This window comes from Hyperolius riggenbachi, chromosome 5, assembly GCF_040937935.1.
Source record: "Hyperolius riggenbachi isolate aHypRig1 chromosome 5, aHypRig1.pri, whole genome shotgun sequence".
Classification (NCBI taxonomy): domain Eukaryota; kingdom Metazoa; phylum Chordata; class Amphibia; order Anura; family Hyperoliidae; genus Hyperolius; species Hyperolius riggenbachi.
Window position 1 is genome coordinate 130943412 of NC_090650.1, and position 12895 is coordinate 130956306.

Sequence of the window (12895 nt, forward strand, 5' to 3'; positions counted from 1 at the left end):
GAAAGAAGCCGCAGGTAAGTAAAACTTAACCTCTTTCCCCCACTTAAGGTGAATTTTACGTTGGATTTGTAATAACACTGGCATTTATTATATATTCATTTAACCACTTGAGGACCACAGTGGTAAACCCCCCTAAAGACCAGGCACATTTTTACTAAAATGGCCACTGCAGCTTTAAGGCCAAGCTGCAGGGCCGCACAACACAGCACACAAGTGATTCCCCCCACCTTTTACCCCCACTAACAGAGCTCTCTGATCGCCCCCCAGTTTATTTTTTTTTTAAATAAATATTTATTTGTGTGTTTTTATGTGATTTTTTTTACTATTTTCTTTTTTCTTTTTAACAAACCCTCCTCCCCCAGCCGGCCAATCACAGCGATCGGCTGTCATAGGCTTCTGCCTATGACAGCCGATCACTCTCTTGTCCCCCAAGGGGACAGCCATGTCACATGGCTGTCCCCAGTACAGCGCTGCTGCTGGTCGCAGCGCTGTACATGTAAATAGACGTCGGTTTCGCCATCTAACAGTCTCCCGAGCGGCAATGGCCGCTCGGAGACTGAAGGGGGGCGGAGCTCCGCCCCCCCAGCAGGAGATGCGCGCGCAGCCTGTGCGCGATCTCCTGCAAACTGCAGCCCCGGGACTTGATGCCCATCGGCGTTAGGCGGTCCTGGGGCTGCCGCCGCGGCCATGCCCATCGGCGTTAGGAAGTCGGCAGGTAGTTAAAGAGAATTTCATATGAAATAAGAAATCTCTAAAACTGCTTATTTTGCTTAATATGTGTATTACAGTTCTATATAATCCTCATAAAACATACTTATTTACCCCCTACCACTGTCATTTTGACTGCAACCTTGAGCAGTGTGATTTCTGGCTTGCTAAAAGTGCCTATACATATATAGTTTCCTACTGCTAAAAGTGCCCATACATATATAGTTTCCTAAATAGATAGTTCCCTCTCTGATCTGAATCTGATCTGAGAAGTATCAATTTCTTTCACACACAGCCCATAGATATTCAATAGATTTCAGCTTGAAACTCAGCCTGGCAGTTTTACCAAGTTTGTCCTGTCAATCGTGTCAATCCATCTTTTCAGTCTTGCAAGCCCTTCCTGTTAGTCTTGCCAGTCTGTCCTGTCAGTCTTGCATGTCCCTTCTGTCAGTTGAGTCTTGTTTATCCTGTCAGACATGCCTTACCATCCTGCTAGTCAATCCTGTCAGTCCTGTCAGCCTCATCTGTCCTGCCCACTCAGTCCTATCAGTGTCAGTCACTCTGGACTAGCCAGTCTTGCTAGGACCTTCTGCCAGTTCCTCCTTTCCAGTCATTCCTGTTCATCCCTCCTGACCAGTCAGTCAAAATATACCCATTAATATATGTTTGTATATATTTTCAGATTGTATTTAATTATTTTGAGCTATACCTCTGTGAAAACATTTTTTTATGATTGTCAGGATCTGTACTTTATAATTTTGTGATGTGTTACATTACATCCATATCCATAGGTTTTATGGCTACAACTTAAAAATGGAGGCAACATGTGCATTTTTCTTATTGTAAAATGATGACTGCTTATGGGGTGCAAATATGACCATATATCAAGTTAAGGTTTAATACCTGAAGAAGCAGAAAGTTTCTGTGAAACAAGTTGTTTTGAATAAAAGTTGTTACTATTATCTGTTATTGAATTGTTATTGCTTCCATGAGGTAATTTTCCCTCCTTTTAACTTTTGAATATTTAAATATTTTGGGCAACCCTTATCTTTATATTTTGTGTATCCTCTAACTGGTTCTTTTGAGAACCTATCAGTGCAATTCTATTACCTCCTCCAGCCTGTTCCTTTAGAATATAACAAACCCTCCTTCTAACCCTCCTTCTAAAGGTGGCCACACAAGATACAATAAAATCATCCAATTTTATGTCATGTCATTTCTATAAAAATGATTGGTCGTGCAGACTGATTTAAAGCTTTTTTTATTAGTTCCAATGATTGCATGGAATAGGATAGATTGTCAATGTATTATGCATCGACCCAAGCATTTATTTCAGAGTTTTTTTCCATAATTGGGAAAAAACTGAACACGTGTGTGATATATTGGTCAGTTATTTGAACTGTTATAATCAATTAGAAAAAAATGAATTGAAAAATTACCTTAACCATTTACCGCCATCCTAACGTATTAAAACGTCATGCTTACCGCTATTAACAGCAACATGACGTTTTAATACGTCGCGCATTCCCGCCGCTGCTACCGCCGTGTGTCCGCCGCTACCGCCGCCATTACCGTCGGGATCCCGTGCTGGGCGATTGGGGAAGAGGACTGAACAGTCCTCTACCCAATCGCAGTGCCTGGAGTGAATGGACGTGACCGCGAACAGCGGCTACGTCCATTCACATAAACAGGAAATGTAACAGTTTAATAAAGTGTGTAAAAAAAAAAAAAAAAAAGTGAACACGTCCTATGAGTGTTCACCAGCGCCATCTTGTGGCCAAAAAGTATATTACACCTACAAAATACATACATTTTCAAGTATATACACATCATTAATAAAATTACACTTCCAACCCTCCCCCCCAAAAAAAACACTTGTAAAAAAAAAAAATCAGCTTAAAAAAAAAAATAAATAGTTGCCTTAGGGACTCAGCTTTTTTTATTCTATATTTTATGGGGGGAAATTAATTTTAATTTATTACATAGGGGCTTGTAATTATGGCCAGAACAAACAGAAAAATAACCACTTATATTTCAAAATAATATACTGTCGCCATACATTGTGGTAGGGACATAATCTAAACGGTTTAATTATCGGGACCACTGGGCAAATAAAACGTGTTTGTTTTATCCACAGGAGAATGTTTAATTTTAAAACTATAAAGGCTGAACACTGAGAAATAATGATTTTTTTTCTTTTTTTTTCTGTTTTTCTCATTAAAATGCATTTAGAATAAAAAAATTCTTAGCAAAATGTACTATCCACAGAAAGCCTAATTGGTGGCGAAAAAAACGAGGTATAGATCATTTTCTTGTGATAAGTAGTAATAAAGTTATTAGGGAATAAAAGGGAGGAGCGCTGACAACTGAAAATTGCTCTGGTCCGTTAGGATAAAAACCCTTGGGGGTGAACTGGTTAAAGGTGGCCACGCACCATACAATTTTTTCAATGCATTTTCTAATAGATTTGTAACATTTGAAAAAAATCTGACTTATGTATCACACGTGTTCTATTTTTCCACAATTATGAAAAAAATGTGACTGAAAATGCTTAATAAATTATTATGGTCTATAAATCAAGAAAATGACCATTTCATTTTCATAAAAAATTATCCAAAATCCACCACTCCTGTTCTTCTTTTATCAGGGAAAAACAGGAAATTAAAACAAAGATGTTAATTTTTTTTGTACAACCAATGGTTTTTATCAAATTGATGTATAATTGGATAATTTTATTGTATCGCGTGTGTTTTCATGAAAATTGATCAGAAAAATCCACCACTCCTGATCTTCTTTCATTGGACAAAAAAGGGAAATGAAGACAAAGATGTCAAATTTTCTGTGCAACTGATCATTTTTATTGAACTGATATAAAATTGGATCATTTTATTGTATTGCGTGGGTGGCGAACATTAAATTCCATGAAAATTGATCAGAAAAATCCACCACTCCTGATCTTCTTTTATTGAAAAAAACAAAAAAACAAAAACAAAACAGGAAATATGTGGTGTGTGGCCACCTTTAGGGCCCGTTTCCACTATCGCGGTTTCCGCCGCGATTCCGCAGAGTTTCCCCGCACATGAATCGCACGGGGAAACTCTGCCATAGGGGATAACGACGCCGCGGCCGAATTGCTTGCGGGAGCGATTCGGCTGGAACCCCCCGCGGGGGAGGCTGCAAATCCCATAGCTGTGCATGGCACGGCTCATGGGATTCACCTGCAATCCCGCCCACCCGCTCAGTGCCGGTGTGTGAGACGCATGCCGCACTAGTAAAAAAGAGCCCTCAGAGTGATGTAAGCAACAAGAAAATGCCCACCACATGTCCACACAGTTACCTAATATAGAGGAAATACAAACCAAATAAATACCTTCCCTTATCGAGGTCCTGCAAACAGACCCTCAGGCCTGTAGTAATATCCACTCACGAATCAGCTCCAATGCCCCAATCTACCTCCACACGCTTCACCCTATGTGGTGCGTTCCCGCTTGAACGAGAGGTGAGATGACAAAACCTACCCGACTTCGGTTACACCCAGGCCTTAGTGTGCAAGGTATTACAGCTGAATGCAGGGTGAGCAAATAAACTTCCAGACCTAAACAAGAACACAAAGTAGCAAAGTCCAGCAACAGTCCAGGGTCATACACGGGTAATCAGATATATTGCAGTACAGGAGGGCAAGGCAGAAGGGTGGACAATAATGTATCCAAAGTCAAAAGCAGGCAGCAAACAGTCATAACGATAATCCAGGCAATAGATCGGTTCAGGCAGCAAACAAGGGAGATCTAGTATACAGGCAGAGGTCAAAATCCATATAATCCAATAAAAGAAGAGCAGGTATACAGAGCACCCAGCAACTAGCAAATTAGAGCTATCACGGGCAAGATGCAAGTGTCACAGCAAGGTTTAAATACTGACAGCATCCAATCAGTGGCCAGCCACATGCACACAACAGCCAATCACTTGCAGGCAATAATCTTGTTTAAGTATCAGCTGAGAGAGAGATTAGCTGACACGGGTGACAATACATGTCAGCTGAGTAACCAGTACTAACCAGTAAAACATCCTGACTGTGTGTCAGCTATAGCATAGTGGCATAGTGGTTAAAGTGTACCAGAGATGAAGCACCCTCATGTATTTTACCATATATATCAGTGGGAACATTAGAGAAAACACCTACCTTGCTTTCTGTTTCATTTTGCACTGACCAGCTTGCTTCTAATCAGCCCTGATAAAATCCCAGACTGAGCATTCAATCTGGCTTTGCTCAGGAATTTTTATTGCTCAGTCTGTTCTCTCATGTCTTTTCAAGTCCAAGCCTGCCCCCTGCTGGCTTTGCACTGGAATCATTATAGCTGAGTCATTATAGCAAAGCCAGGCTGAATGCTCAGTCTGGGATTTTATCAGGTCTGATAAGAAACAAGCTGTGCAGTGCAGAATGAAACAGAAAGCATGGTAGTTTTTTTCTCTCTAATGTTCCCATTTATCTATATGGTAAAATACATGAGGGTGCTTTGTCTCTGGTTCACTTTAAGAGCAATGCCTCTGATGTGAGAAACTGGGGTTCAATCCCAGCCAGGGTCAGCATCATATATTGCTATTTATTACATAAACCACTGCCTAAGAGTCAGCTGACTCTACCTCGGTCACCGCCTCAGACCATACTGTGGCCCAGAAGAGCGATCCCTTACAAAGACATATTACATTAGGTGGTGCTCCCCATGGCTTTCTTTTTTTCCTGTTTTGTACACAACTTTACAATTTTCACCAGATTCCTCCAGCATCACAGAACTCCCTTAGACAGAAAGCTCTATCTACGCCATACCCCCTTGCAGTTTGAATAACATGTGCGGCAAAACAAAAAAATTAAAGTGGACCTGAACGCTTGCACAAGACAGAAGGAAAACATGAATAAATGCACCCTGCATGTATTTAGAGAGTTTAGCCTGTTTAATTCCCCCTCATTTGTGTCTAATCAAAAGTTGTAATTTGATCTCTCCCCTGTGTCACATGACTGCCTATGGCAGAGATGGCAGATAAGCTCATTTGAAAGCACAGGATGTTAACAATATGTCTGCTTCCATGAATCAGGAAATATAATCAGTTCAGATTTATTTTAGGGTTTTTATCAGCTGTAACAAAGAAATGTTTTTGTTTAAAAGGTTATTATGCAGTTGCGTACTTTCAGAGCAGAGTGGACATTCTGAGTTCATTTCCGCTTTAACAGCATCCCTGCCCACAGAGTCTCCTGTTAACTCAATCAGCTGTCCTTCTACAAGTCAACTGACCAGATATTTCAAAGAATATTTCTGTGCCGAATCCTCTTTGGCACAATAAAGTAACTAAACCAACTTAAACGTGAAGTTACCCCCTCCTGTAAGCAAGAATGGCAGTTCACACACTTTTCTGCTTGGGTGTCATGTTAGTGAGACATTTTGCATCCAGGGGCGCAACTAGAAATCACTGGGCCCCCCTGCAAAACTTTGGATGCCCCCCCCCCCACACACACGAAACTTTGGATGTATTTTCACACATACAGGCGTGCATGGTATGCAGGAAACGCATACAGAAAACTAACAGACGAGTGTCTTTCCAACATCAGCTTATTACACTCACTCTATCCACCTCTAATAGAGCAGAACTGGCTCTGCAGACTTCTCCAGCATCAATACAGTACAAAGCACTTGGGGAGTTGTAGGGAGATTGGGGGCTGGGCACTGTACACAAGACCCTGTTGCACAGTGAATAGGGACTGTCTACAAATCTTTGTCTTCAAAACTTTGTATGATTCCTTTTCAGTGGCTGAGCAGATGCAGTCATTAGTACAATTGTGCAGAGAGCAGAAAGCTTTTTCTCTCCTTGCCCTTAGTTGCCAGTCTTTTAGGACAGGGCTCCCTGAGGCTTCTGGGCCCCCCTGCAGCTGCATCCCTTGCAGGTTCTATTGTTACGCCCCTGTTTGCATCCATACTACAGATGGAGAAATAATGTCATAAAATGTCATGCAGAATTCTATTTGTTCCAGTGTCCCTAACATGAATTGCTAAATGAAGTGCTATCAGAATACCTATAATGTTGACACATAAGACAACTATTTATTCTTATTATACTGTACAAATGAATATATTTATTTTACTATATTACATTGATGAATGTTGTTAAATGTGCTTCCATGTATGTCCTTGTTTGTCAAAGTTTTGCACCACATGGCTTACGCTACTAATGTTCTAAAAACCTGTGAATTCTCATGAATTCCTTCAGTATATTGTGCTTTGCTTCTCTTTACACTGGCATTATACTAACAAGCAAAATTAGGGGATCTTTTGTTAGTCTAACTGCTAAACAGTTAGTCTAACTGCTAAACAGTAACCAGCACAACTGCCATCTACGTGTTTACTATTTACCTGCATCAGAAATATGCCTGAAGAAGGGACTAGATCCCAGAAAGCTTGCATAATTTAACTTTATCAGTTAGCCATTAAAAGGTATTAATTTTACAAGACTTTGTTTTTTTCTGCCTACATAAAAGGGTGGAGGAAACTCCTAGGCATTTATAAGAAAAAGTTCCAGTCAACAGTCTAACTAGCTAACATTCTTTATAAGTATATTAAAGGTTGCCTGACTGGAGGGTGTGTATTGTATTGTCACCATCTGAGATAAATTAAGCAATGTAAATCAGGATGCTGAAAAATTTTACAACGCCAAACGTTGACTAAAGTTTTATAAATTAATATTGAAAAAAAAAATAAGCAATTTTATTCATTAAAGCGGACCTGAAGATATAAAAAAAAAAAAAAAAAGTTTCAGTTTCCTGAGGCGCAGGGCGCTCCTTGCAACGGGAACGTGCGAGGATGCACACGGCCAGGGCCGTGCAGGCACAGTGGACGTCGACTTAGAAGTCAGCTTGAACAAAAGTGAGCTGCGGCAGGGAATGGAGGATTGTTTGGAACCTGCGTGGGCACAGGAAGGCTGCAGGGGCCTGGCAGAAGCCCCAGGTAAGTGAAACTCTTTTTTTTATATATATAAATATATATCTTCAGGTCCGCATTTGTTCAACCTCCTCCCTTCTGGCCATTGCTACAGGACAATCCCCACCAAAACCTCCAGGCATAGGAACACCTTCTTCCCCCACGCAGCAAAACCCCTCAGACTCTGTATGTGTGTCTTCAATGTTTGTACCCTCTGTTGTTATTTGCACCTTGATTTATGCTGTTATTGGCACTATGTCCAAGCCAAGGGTGTACCACAAACAATTCTAAGTGTGATACCTGTCACACTTGGCGAATAAAGCTGATTCTGATTCAATAAAGTTTCCCTTTAAATAATTAACAATTGCAATATGAGCGGTCAGTTAGTTAGACTATAGCTGAAATAACTGAATCGCCTGTATTTATAAATGCCTAGGAATCTCATCCTCCTTATAAGAACTGAACAAGCTGTTCTGTATGAGTAATTAAATATTTTCCAAACAAGAACAAAACGTTTTTCTAGGAGAGACGAGCGTGTCCATGTGAAGCTACCTTATGTTTTTCATTAAGAAATCATGCAATATGAGGTGTCAGCTTGTCAAAACACCTTTTTAAGGAAGTAACTGATGTTTAATTGTCCATGTTTATTCAGGTAAAGGCGTTAGTGAAGAAACAAGGCCACTTAATAAAGGTATGATATACATACAGTAAAAAGAATAAACATATTTAGTGTTTGCTATCATCTTCAAGCATGCTTCTCGTCTAGAGAAAAAATATTTTTATATGGTATATACCATTAGAAGTGTAATTATTTATTTAGAAACTAGTCTACCTAAGACAGATTGAAAATGGGCTCTAGGTAGTGATACCGCCGCCACCGCCGCTGCATGTTAGTGCGCATGCACGCACCCGCCGCGCACCCAGATCACTGGACCTGTCCTCCAGTCACAACTGCTGTCCGGGTCTGTGCTGTGCACATGCGCAGTAGCAAAAAGCACGGACCCAGCTACACAGGGACAGAGTAACGCAGGGACACAGGGGTTTTATTATAGAGGATTATAATATGCATATATTCTGAGATGGAGCCTTAAATTATAACAACATGTATAACTTTTATTGAATTTATACATGTTATACATAATCTGCTATAGATGAGCATGAATTTAAAATACTTTTATTTATTTTTCTACACATTTAGAATTCAGGCTATGGCTTTTTTCAGTTTATACCCTCCCTTTTCCCAGGGACGGATCTAGGGGGGGGGGCAGGCGGGTATCTTGCCCCAGGCGCAGTTTGTTGAATTCTTAAAAAGGCGGCAAAATTTGGATGGGGAATGGCAGTTTAGGCGCCAAAACCTGATCTTTAGGTGCCAAAACCTGACCTTTAGGTGCCAAAACTGGATGAGGAATGGCAGTTTAGGCGCCAAAACCTGACCTTTAGGCGCCAAAACCTGACCTTGCCCCAGGCGCAACTTGGTCTAGATCCGTCCCTGCCTTTTCCTTTCCTCCCCATTTTTTGATCCATTGCGTTGGTGTCTAACGCTGCACGTTAAGTGAAAGTACTGCATGCAGTGCGTTATGCACGTTATTAGCTGCGTTAGACTGTTTGCACATGCTCAGTAATTACTTGGAAGCATACTTTTCATTGCCTGTATGCACTACTGTATCTGCTGTATGCAACGGTAACGATGCATTGCTTTTTTTGCACAGCAAAAACTCGGTATACAGAGGCGCCAGCATAGAGTAAAACGTTTTAAAAACCGTTTAAAAGAAGAGGGGGATGTTAAGGTGGACTCACCTCCCTCTTACAAAAAAAGAAAACTCACTTGAGTCTCGATAAAACAGAATTGACAGATAATTTATTTAACTCCACAAATGCAACGCGTTTTGCGGGCGTGACCACGCTTCTTCAGGCATCAGTACACAGAGGCGCTCAAACCTATTGCTTGACCCACTGAGTTGTGCTCCCATTGTTGCCTGAAGAAGCGGAGTCACGCCCGCGAAACGCGTTGCTTTTGTGGAGTTGAATAAATTATCTGTCAAATCTGTTTTATCGAGACTCAAGTGAGTTTTCTTTTTTTGTAAGAGGGAGGTGAGTCCACCTTAACATCCCCCTCTGCTTTTAAACGGTTTTTAAAACATTTTACTCTACGCTGCCACCTCTGTATACCGAGTTTTTGCTGATCTTCTAGTCCACCCTGGGTGGAGGGGTGCATCCCCATCTACTATCTACAGAGAGCGACTTCTTAACCTGAGTGGGGTCAGGTCCTAATGCTCCCCACCTGCATTTAAAGTGGTTGCCTATGGGTAACCCATGTTTGTGAGTTTATATACATAAAATTGTATTGAACTCTTCATTTTACCTGACAATACTGCAGCATAATGGGCTCTCGATTCCCTTCTTGTTTTTAGGCATACTTTTTTTGCACGTTGCGTTGTAAGTTTGCGTTGCGACTTTAACGTCGCATCAAAACGCACTTTCCCACTGTGAATCTAGCCTAAATGTTATTTTACTATTTATTCACTTAATATCCTGTTAGATAGTAAGAGCTGCATGCTCATTCAGTATGTGACCTATTAGTTTGATCTTTTTTTTTTTGTAGCTCTATCAGTATGTCCTGTATTTATTTTTCTGCATTTTAGTATGTCCTGTATTTATATTTTCTGACATGCCTTTTTCAATAAAAAAATGCTGGCTAAAAAAAAGAGAGAGAGAGATCGATGACGATGAGCAAATAAATATATAAACACAAACTAACTGCACAATGTAACACACATTTTATGAATATTTATATAGAGAGTTAGAGGATTGTATCATGGTCACTGAAAGTCTCTGTACACAGAACCATATAAAGGAGCCTTAGGGGGTTGCACTGGAATTCACCAATCACTGCAAACAGTACAAAGGATATACAGAAGAGTTAAGGTGCCCATACATCAAGATTGGCAGATTCGATCAAGAGACAGATTTCTCTCTGATCGAATTTGATCAGAGAGAGATCTGTTGGCTGCCCATATGCATTTCAGCATGAAATATCTTGGGAATCTGCCTTGTGATGCCACATCTGCTGCTTCCATCGCTGCACCCTAATATAAATGTGCTTCCTTGCCTGTGCATTTAAACGTTACCTGTGTGCTATCACCCGCTGCAGTAAAGTATAAATGCACAGGCAAGGGGGCACATTTACAATAGGGGGACAGTGCCAGGGGTTTTGCTGCTTTTGATGCTCATCCCAATATCATATGTCCTTAACTCTGCACACCCAATCGAGCACAGCAGCCCAAGATTTCTCACCATGTTCAATTAATACATGCAACCAATTTTGGCCAGAAATTTTCGATCAGGCATGCTGTTGGCAGCACTAATCTTTATCCAATTCGATCATAATTATTGAATCGGATTGTCAATCAGCCACCAAGTGGCCTGATGTATGGCCACCTTAATGGTAAGACTTGATAGTTGTAAGTGTACAATGAATACAAACATTGAATAAGGCTAGGTCCACACTAGGCACGGTTGCAGGACGGAGCCTGCGGTCCGTGACCCTGCCAAACCTGAACGCAAATGGATCCATGCTGCTTTTTGCAGCATACGTTTTTGACCCTTTTGCGTTGGGATGGAGGAGGTAGCAGGCAGGATAGGGGTGGCAGCGGTCAGCAGGGAGGTTCCCTTCCCCGCTATCCCTTCCAGCTAGTTTCTGCAAAAGTTTTTAAAATGTACAAGAGCGGCGAGCGCGGAGCTTACCTCCTCCTTCTACTTCCTCTGCTTGCCGCGACACTGCCTGCAATGCCGCCCTCCATACTTCGGAGGGTGGCATTGCAGGCAGTGATGCGGCGAGCAGAGGATGTAGATGGAGGAGGTAAGCTCCACGATCGCCGCTCTTGTACATTTTTACAACTTTCTCGGAAACTAGCTGGAGAGGGTTGCGGGGGACCCAGGTGAGGGGGGAACATCCCCACTGACCGCTGCCACCCCCGTCCTGCCCACTATGCCCCTCCAGCATGGTGGCTCCCTCTCTCCCCTATAGGCTGGGACACAGAAACGGATCCATTTCTGTGTCCAAAACTGCCTGTGTAGAGGGGGATCCGTTTTCCCCTTGCCTGCCATTACCCCTCTGTGTATCCTGATTCATATGCGTTACGGGAAATTGCAGCAGATCTGGACCTTCCGTTCAGGTTTTAAAAACGGGTCCCCGCAAACGCATATGGATCCGTTTTTTGTTTGGGTGAAGACAGCTCCTATTTTTAACATTGCTATCCGTGCCTCCAGTTTTGATCAGGTTTTACAACCAGAGACATGGATACGTTTCTGGACCTAGTGTGAACCAGTTCTTAGTCAAGTATACTTTGCAAAGAGGTAAGGGGTGTGTCTTCCCCATCACAATCCCCTCACATCTGAAAATCATTTGATCTGGTTTGATTTAGCAACAGAGACAACATGCACGCTGTTCTGCTTTTCAGCTGCTTCATTTAAGTCTTTAAAAGTTTATGGGAAGTTTGGTAGAATTCCATCATTATAATCCTCCCCTCTTCATTATTATTCCTAGTCATTTAAGATTGTTAAACAAAAAAATAAATTTGACTGATACCACAAATGTAAGATTTTGTGATTAAAAAAATAGAAAAGAAAAAATGAAACAAAGGAATTAAAGTATGTTAAATCAAACTGTTACCCAACTAACCTTTCCCAAAAAATAGGTACACATGCACAGCTTTGTACCTATTTCGGGACGTGAACCCCGCTGTACAGACGCATCACTAGCAGTTCTGTTGCTATGTAGCGAGGGGGAGGGGCGATAGCACAGTAAACTATGGAGCAATCTCCAGAGGAGGGGTTAGGAGGAGAACAACATGGTCAGGGGTTGCTCGGGCATTATTGTTGTTAAAGAACAAAGCAGGCTGGTTGATTTAGGCCAGCTGCACACATGGTGCAGTGTGATTTGTGGACGGCAGAAGAGCTTACTACAGCACAGCACATTGCCCTGCACACAAATTAGTCCCTGCGGCAGATTGTGCCAACAGAGAAATCTGCATGCCCCACCCCCCAAAAGTGTATGCAAGCGACGTCAGAAGTCACTTGGGTCTAACCCCTCAGTCACGTGTACACTTCCAGACAGGAAAGGCGTCACGCGATTCCAGCATTATGCGCATGCACGCTGCACCGTTGCCGTAACAATTTATAAGTATTGCTGCAGTACCATTGACTCCAATGGAACGTGTGGA

At 41.7% G+C, this 12895-nt stretch overlaps 1 protein-coding gene across 1 annotated transcript in view; it reads left to right on the top strand.

The window, feature by feature from the left end:
- The window catches only part of LOC137518421 (collagen alpha-4(VI) chain-like), a 267080-nt gene that overhangs the window by 252643 nt on the left and 1542 nt on the right, over positions 1-12895 (top strand). Inside the window, exon 41 of the mRNA XM_068236258.1 lies at positions 8326-8364. Within this exon, the coding sequence (XP_068092359.1) occupies positions 8326-8364 (39 nt within the window). The remainder of the gene's footprint in view (positions 1-8325; positions 8365-12895) is intronic.